The following is a 22,136-nucleotide window of genomic DNA, read 5'->3' on the forward strand; positions in this document are numbered from 1 at the left end:
TTGGCTCATAATATGCTTGATGGGGCTGCTAATTGGCATCTCAGTAAGCTTTTGTAACCATGGTAACAGTATAACTGGTTTCCACCCAAGGCACCAATAATTTTTGTCTTGTATATACATTGGGAAATATTTTTAGTTTACCTGAACTATTGGTTCATGTCAGGTTCTGTCATGGCAGTTTGTCCTTTACATTTATATCTTTGACATCTCCTTTGCAAGCACGAGGCTGATGAAGCAGATGAAGCAGAAATGTTGCCACTTTGATGTCTCTAAAACGTGGTCACAGAATTTGTATCTTCTTTCGAACAATAATTATGATTTGGCAATTTCTGTAAGATTCTAGAATTTTATAGTCAGTGTGATGTGCAATGAACAATGTGTTATGCATATATATATTTTATATTTTGGCTGTGTGATATTTGATCTTCATTTGTTGTAATCTAGTGGTACCACATTCTGGCCTTTTCATTCTGATGATTTTAACATTTATTCTAAAACATTACAAGGGGCCTGGGGAGCCCAGTTGTTTTAGTCGCCTCCGTTTCCTGTACAGAGTTGTGTCTCTTTGGCACCTCAGAAACCTTTGATCATGGGTTCGAATCCCTGTTTGTGATGAAGTAGTGTTGAACTCGACTCACTCACTTGCTCTATGACATTACAAAAATGAGAAAATTTAAGTAAGCTACAGAACTACATCGCTCTCAACTTACTAATTGCCGTCATTGTGAAAGATGTTTTCTTACATCAAACACTGGATGAAATTTGATCCTGCACCAGTACAATTTCGATTTTTTTAAATATTGCACGTTCATGACATCAAAATGTCTATTTTGTTATTTCTCATTATTGGGAAACCATTAGCCATCCAAACAACAGCTGTGATCTCGTTAACTGAGCAAGAACATTCATGTTCCTGAGGCCTTGATATCAGTGTATGATTATATAAGTATGCATTATTTCTATCATATTATGCGTGTTGCCTGCGTGTAATAAACACCAAAATTGGTTATTATGGTCATGGAAACTGGATATATGTATTCATATTAGAATATATACAGTGACCATGTACTGACTCTCAATTTGAGAAACTGAATATATAGGAATTTGTTGTGATGTGGTTGAACTCATGAATTCTTAAGCTTGAACTTACTGAGTATGACTTGTCTTTTCTTTCAACAAATCTTGATGGGATTTCAGAGCAGATTTTATGGAATGGTATCACTGCCTTTATAAGTTTGAATGTGAAACTAAGTCATTTGTATAGGTGTCGCCGTGTACCAAATTTGTCATTCTCTAACAGAGTTCAGTGTTGCAGTCAACATCACGATAACCATCCTTTTTAAAGCTGATCAAACTATGATCATCAATACATTAAGCAACAGATACATTTTATCCCGTATCTATGTAGGAATGACAGATTTGGTGGCCGATATTTTCCTTCAACCTGCCAAGCTTGACGTTTTCTAAACAGCTGCAACAGCTGCAGGGACAATTATGCATTATATGATAAAAAACGTTTTTTAGCTGTTACGAGACTGTTAATAGGTGTTTTTGTCATTTGTGATCCTTTTAAAATCTTCCTAGACATTTTCAAGTGTAGGACTTGTCATCCATTGGGGATTCTGGGTCAGAATAGGTCCCCTGCAACCTTTGCTTGTCATCCAGAGTGACCAAACTGATTGGGTGGTTAGGAGTTTGTTGATGGCGTGATTGTACTCTGAAGGCGTGGATTGTTGATCCTGATATCAATCATTGATCTGTCTGGTCCACACTTGATTGTTTACAGGCTAGTGTCATATAGCTGGAATATTGCTGAGTGCGGCATTAAACAACAAAGAAACATCAATGTCGTGGCTTGTGTAAGTTTACTCCCACAGTAAGCTGATATTAGTTTGATGACTTGAATACTGTTGAAAGCAGTGTTAGGCCCACCTTTCTCATCATTGCTGCCTTTTAAAGAAGGATACTTGAAGATTGGATACATTGGAAATGTTGATGCAGAGTATTTATATGTGTTCACCAACTTGGCAAGTTGAAGGGAATGTTGTCATGTCTGAGTCCTAACACATCATTCTCTCTGCACGTCCTCATGGTTTGTTTATTATTGACTTGCCTTCTTGTTCTGTCTCTTTCATTAGCACTGTTGTAAGCTTTTTTATGATTTATGCATGTTCAGAAAAAAAGAAATAGTACCTCTGAAGTGACAGATAATGACGAGAAATGGGTAAGTGCGTGACCTTGGACTGACGGTATTATAGCCAATCATATTACAGCTTTCTAACATTTGTGTAGCATTGAGCATACTGGGAGCAAGGAATATACTTTTGATATATGGTAATTTAAAAAACAACATTTTGATCCGAACATTTAGTAACTGATGAAAGAAAAATAATTTAATATCTGTTCACATTTGAAAAGGAAAACAATATAAAGACTGATTCATTCCTACATATAGTCAGTCTCAAGTGTCATATTAAGCTTAACATTTTACCCAAATTCTTAATGAAAAGTTTATTAAACTTGTAGTTTATTATGTTTTTTACGGAAAGGTAATACTAGTTCTTGATGACGTTTCTTGCTTGCAGACTGTTTATGCAATAGCTGACTAACTCATCATCTAATCCTGTTATCCAGACCTCTAAGCTGGTGTCAAGAGTTAAATATATGGTGGCAGGCTAGTTTGTTGTAAACGTCTCGCTAGATGCCATAAAATATATTATGCTTTGGCTACAAATTATTGTTTGTTTATATATTTTTGTCAAAAGGACAGAAATGAATGTTGATTTGAAACCCCTTAGTTGATTTTATGAAAGTGGATGTGCAAAAATGGGGAGGTGGGTTTTGAAAAAACAAAAAGGTTTTCCAAGAGAGGAGACACCTGCGGTAAAGATGGCATTTTGGTCAGTTGTTCTCGCAGTGAAGTTAGTTTTGTGTCGCTTCTTCTTGTCCAGGACATTTAAGCTGTTAGCTGTATGGTGTCACTTGCCCTTAATAACCAATCCAGAACAAGAAGGGTGTAATTCTGTGGAATTACGTTTTCCCACCGACTTTGATGGCAATAGTTTCAAGTGCGTATCATACAAAATGGCTGCTGACCTGACCTGCTAGTTTAGAGTGTATGAACTCAGGTCATTGTACTCATTATCTCAGCCTGACTGTGACGAAGTGGACAGAGGTAGGCATGTCCACTCAGTGTGGTTTTTCAGTGTGTGATATTAATTTGCAATTGTGCGCTGAAACTGACAGTGTGTGTCATGGTAGTATGTGTACCCATTGCATCATTGTGCTGAGACTCACTCACTCACCCACTCAGTATGTTTCTATGTAAACTGCATGGTGTAGAATGTTCACTTTGATGTGTGTGTTTCACCAGCAATAGTTAAATGTGACACGTGGGTGGATGTGCAGTCAATATTGTGTAGTGTGTATATTTGTCCCTATATTGTACATATCTAAGTATCTTTCACATAACACGTTCCACTATATAAGTGCATGACTTATTTCTAAAGCTTATATAGTTTCATATTTTCACAATATTTTTGCCAATTGGTATCTGTTTCATGTCTGTAAGACCAGTTATTAGTATAGTCTTCTTTTTGATAGAGTATCTAAAAATAAATTTGATATTTGGCTGTTTTGACAGTTTTTACAGTCTTTTTAATTACAAGTTGGGCCACATGTACTGCTTCTTTTACACATAGGCCTTTCTTGAACATATCAAAACTTGATTAAATAAGTTATAATAGCGAACTTTTATCAAAGGATTTGCATTTCAAACCTTTTCTTTCCACTATATTTGTTTTCACTAATTTTTTAAGAGCTCTTTTAAGGAAAATGGGGATTTTAAAAACATAAACTTACGATTGACAGGCACTTTTTAAATAACATTCTGAATTCTTCAATCTTCATGTTCCATTGACTTTTTCATACCTTCCCTTACCGGTCCACACTTTTATTTTTATTAAATATGTGACATGTGTTTATCTTTCTTATCTGAACAAAATATTCCAATGAAAACCATCAAATCTTGATGAGCCCTGACTTACTGAAGTGTTTAATGTATTTTCATACTACTTGTCATAATGCGGTAGTAGGCCATGAGGCCTTGGGTCAACATGTGTATTTCCTCATTATAAACATGCATATATTATGGCAGGCATGGAATGTCAGCTAGTTTTCCTAGGAGGTAACTCTGGAGTCAATCAATTAATGTTTCAAATTATATTCAGATGTGGACACAGATAATATTTTGTGTATCTTAACTTTACAGTTGTGAATGATTCTGTGCTGACAAAGTGTGATTCACAACACTTTTGATAATATTTCTTTTGACACAATTTAAAGTGATATTCTTAAATCCATGAATCGTCAGTGACAGATACAATAGTACATGCTTTTTCTCAAAGTCAGAAAACATGTTTTTTATTTCTTGGTGTTCAGAGATATTTTTTTTCAAATCCATAGTATCAGTGCTTGAACTAATAATGAAAATAGAATTTTAAATTGATCTCTTTAGGTGATAGGGTCAAGTAGAAAAAGTTTGCAACACTACCTTCAAGAGTTGTAATTATTAAGACTGTTAATATTAATCTCTTTGGGAAATGATTTTGCTCTACTTTGCTAGTGAACATAGTACGAAGAAAATAAGTTTGCTCTTAAGATGTATATTATTCCACAAACTGGGATGATTTGTGCAACATTTGGGATCAGTTGACCTGTAAACAAAGTAATAAGCTTTGAAATCATTCAGTCAGTGATGGTGTATTAATTGAAAGTTATAAATGTCTTTGAATACTGGTGTTGACCTCATACAGAAAAAAAGGACAACATGAATTTTAGAACTGTTATTATTTTCTTATTATCTTCCGTTTCATGCAATTCTATTCCCCCTTTTCATATTTATTCAAATTAATAAGCTGTTGGATGTTAGTATGTTGTACAAATTAGAATTATTTACATTTCACCTACATGATATTCTGCGTAATTGACCCAAGGTGTTATTGATTTTATTAATAAGTAGTTTGACAATGATGATCATGCATGAAGTAAGTTCCAAACATACTGATTCCAGTCTTCAAATAGGTACTTGCAGCTGTGATATGTTGCATAAAAGCATCTACTCTTTTATTTCTTAACAGAAGTATTTGTCCAAAGTCTTAAGTTTTTGATTTCATGTGTACATTTTGTAAACAGATAATATGAACAGTTTGATTCCTTTCAGCCACACATTCGTATCTGGGACTCTGTGAGCCTCAACACGCTGAACGTGATCGGACTCGGGGACTTCGACAGGGCTGTGTGCTGTGTCTCCTTCTCCAAGCTGGTAACTATCATATCTTATTACTTGCCCATGATGAGATCACCCGTCGAATAAACATTCAGCTGTATTGCACGTTGTGTAATGCCAAAATTAGGAGATGAACATGCTGTGTTTTCAATGTAGAGCTAGGTTACCTGTAGATTTAACCGCGCTAAATTGAATTTGGAACCGAACGCGCATCGTGATTTAATAGCCTCTGATTGACCAATCAGAACTGAGTAAATTCCAAATTCATCGTAGAATGTGTGCTTATGTACTCTCGGAACAAGTTTCACAAGCAAATATTGAAAGCGCTCAACATCCCTTGGCTTATTCACTACATTGCGTGTGGAATGATAGATAACTGAGAGGAGCTTATGCACACTCGATGACCCCAGCAACCTTGTTGCTAGGCTGACGTCACATGGCATTGTTTCGCCGATGGATCTTGCAACAAAATTCCAAAATTATGTCATCGGGTATTGTGACGTGATTGTAAACTTTGAGGTGCCCCGTTCCATAAGGTTTTTGCTCATCAGATACCACAACTATTCACTCGTTTCATAAAATTGGTATTACACAGGAGCTCGTTTAGTATTCGATATATCTCTTTAGGACAAAGGACAGCAGGGTAGTGCACTTGTTTCAACTCTCGTGCGGTTGGTGAGAGACTCTCACAATCCCGCTCTCACGATATAAAAATCACTACAGGAAATCTCATGCATTTATTAAGAACATCATTACAAGAATATGGTACTGGATGGCTCTACAAGAAGTGGATAAATTCACTAGACCCTGGCTTAAGTGAAATATCACTCTGGAACATTTTTGGGGTTGGCAGCTGTGGTAGTTGTTGTAGTCATTTGTTATAGCAAGGACCTTGGTTCAGTATCACACATGGGTAGAATGTGTGAAGTCATGGCGACCCCACCTTGGTTTTACTGGAATATTGATAAACTGCATAACACCCTACTCCGTCACTCACTAAAGACATGGCTATATAAAAAACAACCTCCTTTCACAGTAAGAATCAAAAAAAAAATTGAATATGCATTGATATTATGTATCTAATTTGATAATGATGTTAAAAGAAATGTGTCATGCATATATAGTCACTGACAAAAGAAAGGTGAATATTATACATGTAGGTTAATATGTGAGGAATTACTCATATTCAAGAGATATTAGATTGGTTCGATGCACAAATGAACATACCGGAATATTGTGTAAACCGACTCTCATGAACGCATCATGACTCGAGATGCACCATTTGTCTTGGGCAGGATTAGTGTGTATAAATCGTGTCATGCATAACCTAGTAAGAATAGACACTCTGTTGTAACACTTGACTGACTGTTTATTTTGTCATAAAGTGGCACACATTGGAAACATCTTTTCTTAACATACATACTTCTCTATGTGTTTGTATGGGTCGTGTTTCTTTTGGCGAAGAGCGGGGCGGTCGGGTAGCCTAGTGGTTAAAGTGTTCGCTCGTCACGCCGAAGACACGGGTTCGATTCCCGACACGGGTACAATGTTTGAAGCCCATTTCTGGTGTCCCCTGCTGTGATATTGCTGAAATATTGCTAAAAGCGGCGTAAAACCATACTCACTCACACTCATTTGGCGGTGAGTATATGTATTGTTTGTAAGTGGGCTGTGCCCATGTAAACAAATAGTATAGAAAGTAATGAAGTTAAACCTCACCTGAACAAGTAATTATTTTTAACAACAAAGGAATCAAACAGTGTACTTGAAATGTTCTTATCAAGGTATCCCAGGATAAGAATTTAAAATATAAAATATGTTTTTGTTGAAGTGATGACATGCAAATAGAGCTAAGGGAGATAACTTCTTGTTTTAGGATGGAGGGCTCCACCTGGTGGCAGTGGATGATGCAAATGAGCATGTGATATCGGTGTGGGATCTCAGTCGAGACAAACCTCACAAGATCACAGAAACAAAGGTCAGTAGTTACATTGTGTAGCTATGTTGTTGTAAAAGTTGCTCAATATTAGGACCGCCTCCATGGTCTAGTGGTAGAGCGTCTGCCCAGAGGGCGGAAGGTCCGGGGTTCGATCCCTGACTGCATACCAAAAGACGTTAAAAGATGGTACTTGTTATTACCCTGTCTGGCGCTCGGCATTAAGGGGCTAAAACAAGGACTGGTCGGCTCGGAGTCAGTATACTGTGTCTGAGTGGGGTATTCATGTTAAACTGCGGCATGGTATCTCAGTGAGCTGCAGCACTATAATTCGGCATCAGTCCGGACTAGTACAAGCAGCCACACACACACACACACCTGCATGCATGTCGCTATATAAGATGCAATAATCTTGGACGCGACGTTAAACCCAATTTCACCTCACCTCACCTGCTCAATATTAGATCCATGCGGAGATTCTGGGGCAGAATGACCACACTTGTGAACTTTGCAGTGCTACATTCACAAGATTTGACCAATCAGAAATCATGATGCTGATGTTGCAGAGTTCCACAGAACCCGTCCTGGCAGTGGAGTACCACCCGCAGGAGAAGAACAGCATCGTGTCTTGTGGCAAGAGTCAGATCACCTTCTGGACTGTGGAGGGTGGATCTCTAGCCAAGAAACAGGGAATCTTTGATGTATGTATTAGTATTACACAGTTCCGGAGCAGAATATTTTCCCGTGCTGATGTTTTCTGTAGGTTTACTTCATGTATTACCCAGAAGCGTAGAATGATCATGTGTAATAACGTTCCGATATTTGCACGGTGCTTCATTGCTGAGAAATAGGTGATACGACACCTTCCATTGTCCACGATGAGACTTACTGATTACATTATGTCATCTGAACAATGTTAAATGACTACAATGAAGTTTCTCTGTAGTGTTGACATTTAAAACGTTATTTTTAAGACATTTTCTAGATTAGACATTCTAAGGTTTGTAATAAACTAGGGCTGAGATGGGTAACTCGGGTATTCAGGTCGATTGGGTACTGAGTAGGACCTGGGTACCCACAGGGCTACCTGGACCCATGGTTAGTCATGTGATATATTGTTTCATGACAAAAATTCACTAAAACTTCAGTCAACTTCAGTGTATGCATGGCCACTTCGTTTTATACGTGTATCTCAATACATTCTGCCTGGGCTACTGTCAAACTATTCCCAATCGGACATTTTTTACCTATCTCTTGACACCAACAGCGGGTACCCGGGTAGGGTCGGCTAATTGGGGTGTTGGTACCCGGGTAGTAAATTTGGACTCGTCCCAGCCCTATAATAAACATTACGCTTTCTCTTCACAGAAACATGATAAGCCGAAGTATGTGTTGTGCCTGGCCTTTGCTGATAATGGGGACGTGATCTCAGGAGACTCAAATGGCAATATCTTCATTTGGGGCAAAGGTTTGTCTATGGTTTTGTTAATTCCATAATATTAAGTCATAAATCTACAAGATGAATCTTCCTTATCAACAGAAAATGGTTTGGTGTTCAGATATTCCACTCAAAATTGAAATAGTGTCCATTTTCCTGCAGATATTATTGAAAAGTCTTATATTCTAGGACCATGCAGTTTGTATTTATACCATTTTTAAAACACTGTTCTGTAGAAATCCTAAACCAGGTATTACTGCTTTTTCAGGAAGCAACCGGATCAGTCAGGCTGTCACTGGTGCTCACGATGGAGGAGTGTTCTCAGTGTGCGTCATGAAGGACGGGTCCATTCTGTCTGGAGGTGGCAAGGATAGGAAGGTCATACAGTGGGACAGTGCTTACAAGAAGACAGGTCTAGAGACAGAGGTTAGATCACCCCTGTTGTATCATCAAACAGTCTGAAATGACATCTTAGTAATGTTGTTTGTGTAACAAGAATCAGAAACATTGTAATATAAACTGTGTATTCCAGGGATTTCTATTTTATGACTGGTTATGATTTGATTTTTTTTCAAAGTTACCAACAACAAAGTCATAAGAGGCGACTTAATGGATTGATTTGATTGTTTGCATATCCATGTACCCTAATGGGACATTGCTTATAATATCAATCACTGGTTTATCTGGTTCATTATTGACAGATTGGCATCATATAGCTGGACTCTTGCTGAGTGTTGTCATAAAAAAACATATAAACAGAGAAATCAAAGTTACAACAGTCATCTGCGGATATAATGATATATCATAGCAAAATATTGGCTAAGACGTCTTCAAATATAATGCTGGAGTATAGGTAACACATGAAAAGATAAATAGCAAATTCTTGGTTCCAAAAAACTGATTTTTTAGGATGCTTTAGGGGAGTTATATAAAGCATCAAACTGTATTTGGTTGTGTTTGTGACAAGATAGTGTTTGGGTTGACTATGAATATGCTGATAAATGTCTTCTCTCAGATCCCAGAAGTGTTTGGGCCAGTGAGGACCCTAGGCCAGGGAAAGGGGAACTTGATCCTTGTGGGCACCACACGCAACTCCGTGCTGCAAGGCACCCTTGACCTCAAGCTGAACCCCATTGTACAGGTGAGGAGCAGAGTAGCCTCCCCTTGTAGAGCACCTGTATATCATGCAGTCTGTTTGTCATAGTGGAGATGATGACAGTGTATATGTGATGTTGGAGATGGCATTAGAGAGGGTGTTAATGATGGTGTTTAAGATGTAAGTGATGGTGTTAGTGAATGTGTTGAGCTGGTGTTTAAGATGTAAGAGATGGTGTTAGTGATGGTGTTGAGCTGGTGTTTAAGATGAAAGAGATGGTGTTAGTGATGGTGTTGAGCTGGTGTTTAAGATGAAAGAGATGGTGTTGGTGATGGTGTTGAACTGGTGTTTAAGATGTAAGAGATGGTGTTAGTGATGGTGTTGAGCTGGTGTTTCAAGATGTAAGAGATGGTGTTAGTGATGGTGTTAGTGATGGTGTTGAACTGGTGTTTAAGATGTAAGAGATGGTGTTAGTGATGGTGTTGAGGTGGTGTTTTAGATGTAAGAGATGGTGTTAGTGATGGTGTTGAGGTGGTGTTTTAGATGTAAGAGATGGTGTTAGTGATGGTGTTGAGCTGGTGTTGAGCTGGTGTTTCAAGATGTAAGAGATGGTGTTAGTGATAGTGCTGAGCTGGTGTTTAAGATGAAAGAGATGGTGTTAGTGATGGTGTTGAGCTGGTGTTTCAAGATGTAGGAGATGGTGTTAGTGATGGTGTTGAGCTGGTGTTTAAGATGAAAGAGATGGTGTTAGTGATGGTGTTGAGCTGGTGTTTAAGATGAAAGAGATGGTGTTAGTGATGGTGTTAAGCCGGTGTTTAAGATGAAAGAGATGGTGTTAGTGATGGTGTTGAGCTGGTGTTTAAGATGAAAGAGATGGCATTTGAGTTGATGTTTGATGGTGGTTTTAGAGATGTTTGAGGTGTTTTGAAACCATGCTTGAGGTAGTGTTTGAGATGGTATTTGAGGTGATATTTTAGAGCATGTTTAAGATGATGCTTTAAGGTGGTGTAAAATATACTATTTAGTGTTAAAGATGATAATTGTAGTGATGTTTGAGGTGATGTTTGAAGTGATGTTTGAAGTGATGTTAGAGATGATGTTGGAAGTGATATTAAAGATGAAGTTTGGAGTGATGGTAGAAATAATGTTTGAGGTGATGTTAGAGATAATGTTTGAAGTGATGTTAGAGATAATGTTTGAAGTGATGTTAGATAATGTTAGAGATGATGTTAGAGATAATGTTTGAAGTGATGTTAGAGATAATGTTTGAGGTGATGTTTGAGGTGATGTTAGAGATGATGCTAGAGATGATGTTTGAAGTGATGTTACCCCTGATCTGCTGTCATCTGCAGGGCCATATGGATGAGCTGTGGGGACTCGCTACTCACCCCACCCAACACCAGTTCCTCACCTGTGGCTCTGACAAGCACATCTACCTGTGGGACAGCATGTCACACTCTGTCATCTGGTGCAAGGAGATCACGGTGAGTCACACTCCGTCATCTGGTGCAAGGAGGTCACGGTGAGTCACACTCGATCATCTGGTGTAAGGAGATCACGGTTAGTCACAAGAACATCTACCTGTGGGACAGCATGTCACACTCCCGTCATCTGGTGCAAGGAGATGACAAGAACATCTACCTCTGGGATTATGGTAGTCACAAACACAAAGCCACCTCACTATCTTACTCATGCTCCTCATCTTGTTTCAGGACCCCGCTCACAGCTGCAGCTTCCATCCCAATGGGAGTGTGGCAGCCATAGGCACCCACGCCGCCAGGTGGCTCATCGTCGACCTCGCGACACGGGAGATGGTCAGTGTCCACAGTGACGGCAGTGAGCAGATTGAGACGATCAAGTACTCACCTGGTCAGTTGGTTGTGCAAGTGTGGGCAGGAGTCTTCTTCTCCAATTGCTATAATTGCTGTACAGAGTTGCATCCGACATGCTATGTTTAGGGTTCAAATAATAATTTCACCTCAATGATCCTTTGTCAGCACAATACCTATTTCCCAAAGCGATCATAGCGTTAGAACTATCATCAGTATATGTTAAACAATGAGCATCACTGTAGCCATAGTGCTATAATCGCTGTGTGAAAAAGGGCTCTTTACGTGTGTGTTACACTAAAGTCCAAATGTCTATGACTTATTTCACTTTCGATTTGGATATAACTGTGATATGTAACACTGTTGAGGGCAGGAACAAAGCCCATCTCACACAAATCAAGTCACTACCTTTTCATGATCTATGAACAAGTTCCTTTTAAGTAAGCTTCAATTTGAAAGTTCAGTGTTCATTAAACCAGAGATTTGTTAATCCACAATGTGTTAATAAGGAAAATTTCACTGGGAACTGTACCATCAAGAGTACTGAGGTTGCGGTCGAGATATTACAGTTGACATGTCATTCACTCACTCACTCACTCACTGTGACAACTTGCAGATGGCAGCTACATCGCCATTGGGTCCCGAGACAACTACATCTACGTGTACCAGGTCAGCGATGGAGGAAGGAAATACTCAAAAGTGGGAAGGTGCTCGGTAAGTTGCTGCTGAATCTACTTCCAGTGTGTGTGTGTGTGTGTGTGTGGTGTGAGTGCGTGCATGCGTGCGTGCATGCGTGCGTGCGTGCGTGTGCGTGTGGATGTAGGTTTGTGTGGATGTGTGTGTGTATGTGTGTGCAGTCATTAGTCAGTCATCAGTCTTTACAGTCGTTCACAGATGAGAATGACAGTGTAGCCTTATGGTTACAGATTTAGCATGTCATGCCTAAGAGACCCAGTTCAATTCCCCACAAGGATACAATGTGTGAAGCTCATCATTGGTGTTGCCATGGGATACGGCTGGAGTGGAATAACAGCATAAAAGCCGTCCCACTCTAAATCCCAGACTGGTTCATTCTGTGAGAGCCTCGTTCCCTCACTCACTCAGTTCTATGTTACAGGGCCACTCCAGCTTCATAACTCACGTGGATTGGTCGGAAGACAGCCAGTATCTAGTCAGCAACTCAGGGGATTATGAAGTCTTATACTGTGAGTATACACTGACTAAAGCCTTGCCTTTTCATTTTATTGGTTTATTTACAGATTGTTTTCTCAAAATGTTGGGTCTATGATGAGTCATTAGTCAGTCATCAGTCTATACAGTCATCAGTCTATACAGTCCTTCACAGATGGGATTGAGATCAGTCATTAGCGAGACTTGAGCCTTGCCTTTTCATTTTATTTGTTTATTTACAAATTGTTTTCTCAATTTGTTGGGTCTGTGATAAAAGAAACTAAAACTAGACCCTTCATTTTAATGAAGTCAAAGATGACAGAAGTCTTTTATGTTTTTTTCATCCAAAATACTTCTCAACATGTTTTTGATGAGTTATTTTTGACACAGTATATTTTATCAGTTGCAACAAAAAACGTCCATGAGACAACACACATTTATAGAATTTGTGACTATCACCCTTTGTTAAATGCACAAAAAATGGAAAACAATCCTTGAATAACATGTTCAATCAACATAATGTTCATGATGATACTTCTATTATCAATATCATGTAGACAAAATGTAGAGATGCATGGCTCTCTAAAAGTACAGGGATGAGTCCTATTTTTCTTTGGCTAGTTGAAAACCTGTGTGTCGATGTCATGTTGTATTGATGGGTAACAAGTGTTTTGTGTTCTACAGGGACAGTGAGTTCCTGTAAGCAGGTGACCACACCGGCCTCAGTGCGAGACACTCAGTGGGCAACCCAGGACTGCACACTCGGCTTCAGTGTTGCAGGTAAGGGAGAAGAAGAAGAAATATATTTTCGTATCATGTCACAATATACCTGTTGTATTACATAATTACACAATTAAAACACAATAAAACACAACATTCAGCCTGTAGGACTGTGAGGCATTATCAGCCATAAAGAGCAGTAATTAAGGTTAGAAATACTGAATATGGCAAAATACATCCATACAAAAAAAGTGTAAAAAATGTGAAACATAAGAAAACAAGTAGCTTTGGCATGTGTACAATTTGGAGATTATTTTGGCTGGAAGCTTACTCTATATTACTGTCTGTAGCTAATTTATATGTTTCCCTCCCATCAGTCAGACAGGCCATTTGTCATACACCTTGTTATTGCCAATCATCATACAGTTGAGTAGGGGGGTAATTAGAGCACACACCTTAAGCTGTAATGGTATGATCCAATGCTCTGAGTTAAGGTCTTTGTTACAACAACAATGTTAAATTCATAAAGGGTGAGTTGTTGTGAAAAGGAGGAAAAGTCAAATCGAGTTCCTTGATGCTGCATGTCACCTATTGAAGCTTGGATAGCCATTACCCGCCATTATGATGCTTTGAATGTTGAATTATGTTATTAATTCTTGTTAAACATGGTTCATATTTATAATATTATGTTGAATAAACCATACTAATTTATTAATTACTTTTCTGCTTTACAATTTGTTTTCTTACAATCTGCAAATGAATTAGCACAAGATCATTCATAATTATAATCCTGGTGTTCCCTATAATTCAAACCTAAACATAAACACAGTTAATGATCTGTGTGGAACAGTCCATATTGATAGGTAGAAGGCAGGGAATTAGTCATGCATATCCTATGTTGTTATAAGCTGTATGACAAATGGCCTGTATGACTGATGGGAGGATACCATTTATATACCCTGTGTATTTTGTGATCCGGACTGTAGCACATCACCAGGGCATACACGTTCCCTATATTTGCAATAAAATATATGTGTTTGTCTTCCGGTCTTTTTTTCTAAAATTATTTTTGAAGAACTCTTTATTAATATAATGGAAAGAAGAAAGAAATTATTTTTTCATAATTTGCCCCTTTTTGAAAAGTGTAAGCAGGAATCGCATAGAAAAAAAGAGTTAAAATTGTGGGCAATTGTGCACGATGAATACAAAGTAGGACCATTTATGAAGTCTGCTCTGGATACACAGATATGTGACCATCATGTTTGACAATCATTGGCGACATTTATAAAAAGTCACCACCAAACATTGTTCCTATCTGCAGGAATTTGGCCTGATGGCGCTGACGGCACAGACATCAACAACTGCACTCGCTCCCACAAACAGCATCTTGCAGCCACAGGGGATGACTTTGGGAAGGTCAATCTGTTCAAGTATCCATCTTGTCAGCCGAAGGTAAGCTGCATTATGAATTTTGATGATCGAAATTACCGAATCCAACATGATAAGAAGTTGACAAATAATAGCAATTTCAGTTTCCAAACATTTCAACAAACACACTTAGCAGTTTTGAGATTATTCCTTCACAGATTAACACTTTCTTCATTGATACAAGCTCATTAAATTGTCATAGCATCATTATATTTTTCAATATTGTTTCGTGTTTCTGTGATAAGCGCAATTCTGCCCAGAAGTAAATTACCCTTACATTTATAGAAACACATTGTGCTCATTGATTACACACAGGTTGTGTCACACATCACACATGTAAGGGAATCGGGAATGAACTAGGCAGTACTGTAGGTACAAGTGATCCAGGGGTAGAATATCGCCCCTAATGCTCCCGTGTTTCTGATAAATGGACATCAGAATGTGTTGGAGTAGGTGGTCACCATAAGCGCTGAGTTTGAAAAGTGCATGAAGAAATGACCGTCTCACTCAGAAAAGTCAATGAATAACGCGAAAATACTCAATAGTAACATTGTCATCTAAACAAACAGTCTTTGACTGCTCATGGGGAATATCTGTCAACCAGGACAAACGTTTTACTGCACCCAACATGCTGTACTGTCCTGTCCAAGGAACTGTTTCAGACATATTGTCAGACATCATTGTCATTCCTTTGAAATAACTTCAGTATTCAATGAATAAAGTGACAAAACCCTTTCCATATCCAACAGAAATCTCTGCATAAAGCAGAATCGATTGTACGATTCCGACTATATCATGAGCATGTGTTTATGAATCACTATTAAATAGTGATGATACCAGCTGTTTCGCGAAAAGGTGAGTGTATCCTGTCCCACTGGTAGCACCCTTCACAAACACATGCAAAGGCAAGTCAATTGTTCACCTGAAAAAACATGGGAACATATGGTACAAGTCAAAATAGGGAATTGCATTGGACATCATTTTTGTCACTGATGCCTCAAATTTGGAAATGTTCTCCACATGTCTACCATAAAACTTTTGGAATGTTCAAACTATATCTCACTTCTCCTGTCTCTGTTCACAGTCCAGCAGCCATGTCTATAAGGGGCACAGCAGTCATGTGACTGATGTCGGCTTCCTGTTCGACGACTCTCGGCTCATCTCAACCGGAGGTCGTGACATGAGCATCATCCAATGGGAGGTGATTGGTTAAAACAAAGACAGATGTTCCAAAGCCAATCTGAAGATGATAAAACTACAGTTTAAGGAGATATTGAACGTTAGGGAACTCATGGATCAACCGTGTTTATGGATTAAAAGAAAATGATGCTTTGTATACAGCTTCTGGACCAAGTGTTGCTTTCAGACATTACATTGTGAAACTGATGTCTGTACTGCAGCCAGGGACAACAAGCACTGGCCAACATGAGCAAGGCATTTTGTGTTGAGTTTGTTCCTCTGAGGCCATGGCTAGCCCAATGATGAACAGGTTTACATGTACAGCAGATAGCTGAGTTCATCACCTGGCTATAACCTTGTACAGCTGCAAGTGCTAATGTATTGTGTCAACTATTCAGTGTGATATCTAATGGCATGGTTATGTAGGTTGAGATGCAGGCTGTCATGTGCAAAGATCAATATTTGATATGATTGTTTTGTTTGCAAACATGGACTGAAAATATTTCTGCTTTAAACATCACGAAGAATATTAAGCGTTTTTTTGATAGTTTATGATAGCATTTATTTATGGTTAGTGGTGACAAAGTAATTCAACATCTCCAGTATTTAGAGTCTGTTTAGTGTTGCAACAAATGTATGGTGTCTGTAAAACACCATTTATGTCATATATTTATCATTCATGGTGTAACTGGTAGCAAGCTTTTATTTGCTTCACATAAACGAAATGCTTCCAACAGGCAACATGTTTTATGAAAGGAATTGCTTATAACCACAGAATGTATTTTACTTTTTTTTATTGAAATAGTGGATATTTCTTAGGTTTCCTGTGTTATTGGACTGAAAGTGAGTTAATGTTGCTTTCATCAGCTACTTCAGACAAGCTGATTTTGGCTCTGATGGGTCGTTTTGAAGTTTGCCTCCTTCGTATTCTTTCAGCATTAAGAAGTTTGGTCCAATGTTGGATCAATGATACTTTCCAAGATGGAGAATGATTTCAATTTTTTTGTCTTACTGTGATCTGTTTTTATATATATTCCCATGTTATGCTTTATTTGTGTGTATTTCTGTTATTTCATGAAGAATATATGGAATTCTAATAAGGGACTGGTCATTTACGTAAGTGTCACTAAGTACATACATTTTGGGGAGGGACATGAAAAAACAAAAACAACATTTGGTGTTCATGGGATTTTCATGATCAATTTCAACTTTTGTGTAAGATGAGAGTTTAAGATAGAAGATGTAGGAGAGTAATCATTTTTAGTACACCATGACTGATAAATCTACATAAAGTCCTAAAGAACAAATGACCATCTGTTAGAGCTGCATTCAGTAACATGGGATGAAGGATTTGATTTTCCCACCTCCTCTTTTTCCACATTGCTTTGCTCAAAATGACAATATGTGTAGTATGATATTAGAAACACTGTTTTCTGCCCAATGGAGTGAGGCTTGGAGTCAGTATAATGTGTCTAAGTGGGAGTTCCATGTTACATTGTGGTATGGTATCTCAGTGGGCTGGCACTAAAAATCTGGCATAAGTTCAGACTAGTACAATCAGCCACACGCACCTGCATGCTTGTTGCTGTATAAGTGCAATAACCTTGAATGCGACGTTAAACCTCATTTCACCTCACCTCGCCCAACAGAGTGCTGTGACGTACTTAATACCTTTAAAAAAAATTGAATTTCTTTTTACATAACCCCTGGGTACATGAAAAAGGTATGTTGAAACTATAAGAACATTCTTTTTTTATTATTTCCATATTAAGAAACTACAAATATACAAAATTATGACAAATAAAACTTGGTACCCACAAGAAGCTAATAAATAATTTCGGAGTTTTTGTTCAATCCAAATATGATTTTCATTATGTTTGTATGTGCTTGTGTGTCTGTCTATATATATAAATATATATATCAATGACTTTAAACTAACTGTTATTAGTACGGACAAAGTGCTTTGTTGTGAAAATTGTAAAAAAAATGTTGTTAATGGCATGTAAATACTTTTGTTAAACTAATAGATTGAAAGGGTATCAATGGTAACCACAAATCTGGAAGCAATGGTAACCTTAGATACTGAAACATGCAACAATATGCTTCTACTATTCAGTTTACCTACTTAGCAATATATATATCTGTACAGTCCATATACATCTGAAAGGTATTTTCTTATACATGTACATTGGTATGTGTCAGTTTATGTACATTTCATATTTAAAGATAAGTTGGTGTATATTTGAAATGTATATTGCATGATGCTTCCTGTTTGTTTTAGAATAATTGCTTACTGGTACCCAGTGTCAGTTACCATCATTTGTTTAGACATTGCCATTTTCTGCTGTGTCTTAGATATGCTGACAGATTTTCTGTATACAACTTATTCAATTTCTTTTTATAAAAAATAGATATGATTTCATGTTTGTGTCAATAAAATAATTTTAAATGTCAACATCTTTTTGCTTAAAACTAATGGTAACAGCAACATATTTTGTTCCTCAATAGTTCTATGTGTTATGCATTTCAGAAAATGTAGCCACAATTTGTGAAAAAGTAAAAGAAATGATGGATTTATTTCTTATAAATATCGTTTTGTTTGCATGCTTGTTTAAGCTTTAGATCTAATCAATCTCATGGAAAATGTATAAAGAAAATATGTAAACCATGATGTTGAATTGGTCTGGCCTTGACTAGAACTTTCATTTTGTCATACCAGTTGGTTTAATTTATACATTCACTGCCAGGAATGAATCAAATAGTAGGGCTGTTTTGTGCTTTTAGTTTGTGGTAAAGATTGTGTTGGCTGGTATGTTGTTGTGTCCTTTCACCACGTGCCCATGTGTATTTTGATAGTTCAGGTGTCTGGAAGCCGTTTTTGAAGATAAAAATAACTTATGAACAATTTTGCCACATGTATTAAGTATTGAGAAAAGAAGTACTTTTGTTTTGAATGATGTGTTATGTGAACAGATTTCAAAACAAGATGTTGCAAAAATCAGTACCTTGTGATAGAGAAATAGGATTAAACTTTTGAATCGGGCATGGTTAAGATGGCATGAAATAAGCCCCTGTTGTGAGAAGATGGAAAGGGTTCAAATAGTATGGGGGAATGGTATAGTTTTTAGTAGTAGTACATGGCTAGCTTGCCAATGTCTTCAGGATGTCCAAGTGTAAGATGCCTTCAAACCTTAAACCACAAGTGAAACATTTTTTTTTAGTTTGAAAACAATCGGTATGATTTCAAGTATTTTCACTTCCAAATTCTATTGCAGTGGTATGCTGTTGGGAGATTATTTCACACAAATCGCTTTCTTGGCTCATTTGCTCATTCTTTTGATATGTATCCATTTATATTGTATTCTACGTTATGACATGATCAATGTCACTTATGGTATTGGAGACTTTATTTCAGTATTAAACTGTTTTTGTAAAATAAACTTCATCAAAATATTTTGTAGTATTTCACACACAAGTATATATTAATTCAGACATTGGCTTTTTTCAAGTATTTGTGCAATATATTTATGGCTGATAGACACATTTTTAATTTCCTCTACGGTGCAAAAGAACTTTGTATCTGATCATTAACCTCGCTGTAAATTCTTTTGGTCTTTTTGTTTGTATTGGTCAAATATAATGGAACCTGGGCAGAATGTCTTTGTGCTGGACAATGCCTAAAAGGGACAATCATCAACTGTATCTTTCAAAGTTTCACTTGTCCAGGAATGGTTAACACTGATGATGTCAACAAACAAGATATCTAGATCTAGAGGTTCCACATCTATCAACTCTTATAAAGCAATGCTGCTCATAACTCATGAAAGATTGTGAGCAGCAATGACCCGTTATGTATACTTCATTCAGCCAGGAGGGGTGATGGGGTAGTAAAGTTTGGTTGTCACACAGAAGACCTATGTTTGATTCCAGACATGGGTACTGTGTGAGACACCCTTTCTACATGTCCCCAGCTATTATTACTAACAGTGATGTAAGACCATACTTACAGACTCATTGAGCCAAGAACTTCACTTTAGGTATGTACTCTTATTGCTTCACTGTCTCGTTAAGGAGACGTTGACTTCAATACTTGACTGAGCAGAGGCATTTTAACCGTATATATATATACTGCATGATTCACATTTTCACCTTCAACGACACAAAAGAACCTGGCCCTGTGTATACCATAGTAAATTATTTAAATCCCAACTATTGCTTACTCTGGAATAAAATTCTTAATGTTTTCAAACATATTTGTTTTGTGTATTTGTTATGTCATGTAGTTTTATGGACATGTGGTTTCTTCTCTGCCCATCTGACATACAGTATATCTCAGAATTGGCTCCAAGTGTTCTTGTTTGTTTGAAATGACAGCAAGCAGGTTTTTTTTAGCAATTAACTTTGGTCAATAATGTTTTAAATATGACATCTGCAAGGTTTATTATTCAGTTTGTGCTGGTAATGTATGCTGCACATGCAGCTATACATAGCCGCTCACACACATACAGTGACCTGACTGACGAATCTTATCAGGATGGTAACCACGTAATCAAAACTCAATGATGCTGTTTATTGCTAACAAGATGAGAGTTTCTTGAAGAAGTGCGCTTTAACATTTTTGTCATTACTCGAAGTAATATTCCATAAAATAAACAAGCATTTAAGTTTAATACACTATTTGTTGAAATTAAAGACATAATTTTTTGATTTACAACACAGTTGTTCATTATATTTAGGACACAACCAGTAAAGTTTGAATATAACATACATACTAAATTGAACAGAAAAGTTCTGGTTCTTAACAGACATACTAGGGCTGCGGCTGATTGCGTATCAGTTGCGAGAATGTGGAGTAAATGTTCTTTACTCTGCTACGATGTGTATGCATAAACCGTTACACACTCAGAAACACACCTTGGAATGGATCCATGGGCCATGTGTGGTTGTTCTGTTTACAAAAATGTGTGCATCGAATAAATTACATACTATTAGGCAACATAACAACAACATTAATTCCTCAGTGCAATCACTTCCAATACTGATCTAAATATGACATTATCACAAGAAAAGAACTGGACTAGCTTTGTAGCTCATTGGGTGTGAAGGTGTGAATGTCAAATGTGACATATAGATTGTGTCACATGGTATATATTTCATGAAGAAAAACTCATCATGCATATATCATTCTTTTTTTATCGATTTATTGATACAGACAACAATAACATGTAAATGTAGCACTTTCATAACATAACATCTAACAAAGAAATCAATGTTTCACAACCATTCGAAATTATCTGCCATTACTACACGGACTTGAAGCACAGCAAATAAATTATCTGCGATTACTACATGGGCTTGAAGCACAGCAAATCACTCATTAACGTGGCATTATGTCTTGTGTGTGCAGGTCTGATCGATTTGAGTGTTCCATCTTGGCGTTTGAGAGGATGGAATGTTGCTCCACGTTTGAGGGTGACTCGCCGAGGGCTGAATCGTCTGAAAACTGATCTGTGCATTTTGCCTCTCTTGAGAACGGACATGATAATCCTGGCCTTCCGTTTCTCCTCTTCCGTCTTCTCCGACTCAAGTGTCTGCATCAGTCTTGTCTTGATTTGGTCTTTTCGTATGGGCCTGCAATCTACTATGCTGGGGGTCTCCATCATCATTGCTGTTAGATATGACTGTAGATTGTGTAGAACTGATGTAGAATCCACACAATCTGTTTCTTCCTTCTCCCTTCTAGAACAATCCAGTAGAGGCAGATAGCTCTGATTGAAGGAAACATCAAGGGAAAGACAACTCTCGGTAAATGAGTAATCCACCAACTGTTTGTTTCTGACATTCAGAGCAGAGGAATCCATACTTTTCTGGTAATAGTAGACGATTTGAAAGCGTGAGGTAAACTAACCAAATACAGAGGGAGGCCGATTAAATACGGAGGGAAGGGTTACATCGTCAGACACAGAGACCCATCTGTCAAATAATCCCGATTATCACCAGACAAATCCACTCAGCCAAGATCACTGAAGTGTCTAAAACACAAAACATAAGTA

The 22,136-nt window shown here is 37.6% G+C and overlaps 1 protein-coding gene across 13 annotated transcripts in view; it reads left to right on the forward strand.

The window, feature by feature from the left end:
* The window catches only part of LOC139442398 (echinoderm microtubule-associated protein-like 2), a 91,694-nt gene extending 71,362 nt beyond the window's left edge, over positions 1-20,332 (forward strand). For 10 of the 13 annotated variants that reach the window (XM_071223209.1, XM_071223201.1, XM_071223207.1 and 7 more), the window contains 14 exons: positions 2,177-2,224; positions 5,222-5,323; positions 7,164-7,265; positions 7,790-7,924; positions 8,592-8,691; positions 8,930-9,087; positions 9,677-9,802; positions 11,110-11,241; positions 11,470-11,626; positions 12,203-12,300; positions 12,704-12,791; positions 13,441-13,536; positions 14,798-14,928; positions 15,989-20,332. In XM_071223209.1, coding sequence (XP_071079310.1) covers positions 2,177-2,224; positions 5,222-5,323; positions 7,164-7,265; positions 7,790-7,924; positions 8,592-8,691; positions 8,930-9,087; positions 9,677-9,802; positions 11,110-11,241; positions 11,470-11,626; positions 12,203-12,300; positions 12,704-12,791; positions 13,441-13,536; positions 14,798-14,928; positions 15,989-16,117 — 1,602 coding nt within the window. In that variant the 3' untranslated portion in view covers positions 16,118-20,332. Of the gene's footprint in view, positions 1-1,197; positions 1,216-2,176; positions 2,225-5,221; positions 5,324-7,163; positions 7,266-7,789; positions 7,925-8,591; positions 8,692-8,929; positions 9,088-9,676; positions 9,803-11,109; positions 11,242-11,469; positions 11,627-12,202; positions 12,301-12,703; positions 12,792-13,440; positions 13,537-14,797; positions 14,929-15,988 lie in introns of all 13 variants that reach the window. The other 3 variants (XM_071223208.1, XM_071223213.1, XM_071223206.1) reach the window with 2 other exon arrangements.
* Positions 20,333-22,136: the final 1,804 nt, after the last annotated feature.

Source organism: Haliotis cracherodii, unplaced genomic scaffold, assembly GCF_022045235.1.
Source record: "Haliotis cracherodii isolate W230 unplaced genomic scaffold, xgHalCrac1.p SCAF_5, whole genome shotgun sequence".
NCBI classification, from domain to species: domain Eukaryota; kingdom Metazoa; phylum Mollusca; class Gastropoda; order Lepetellida; family Haliotidae; genus Haliotis; species Haliotis cracherodii.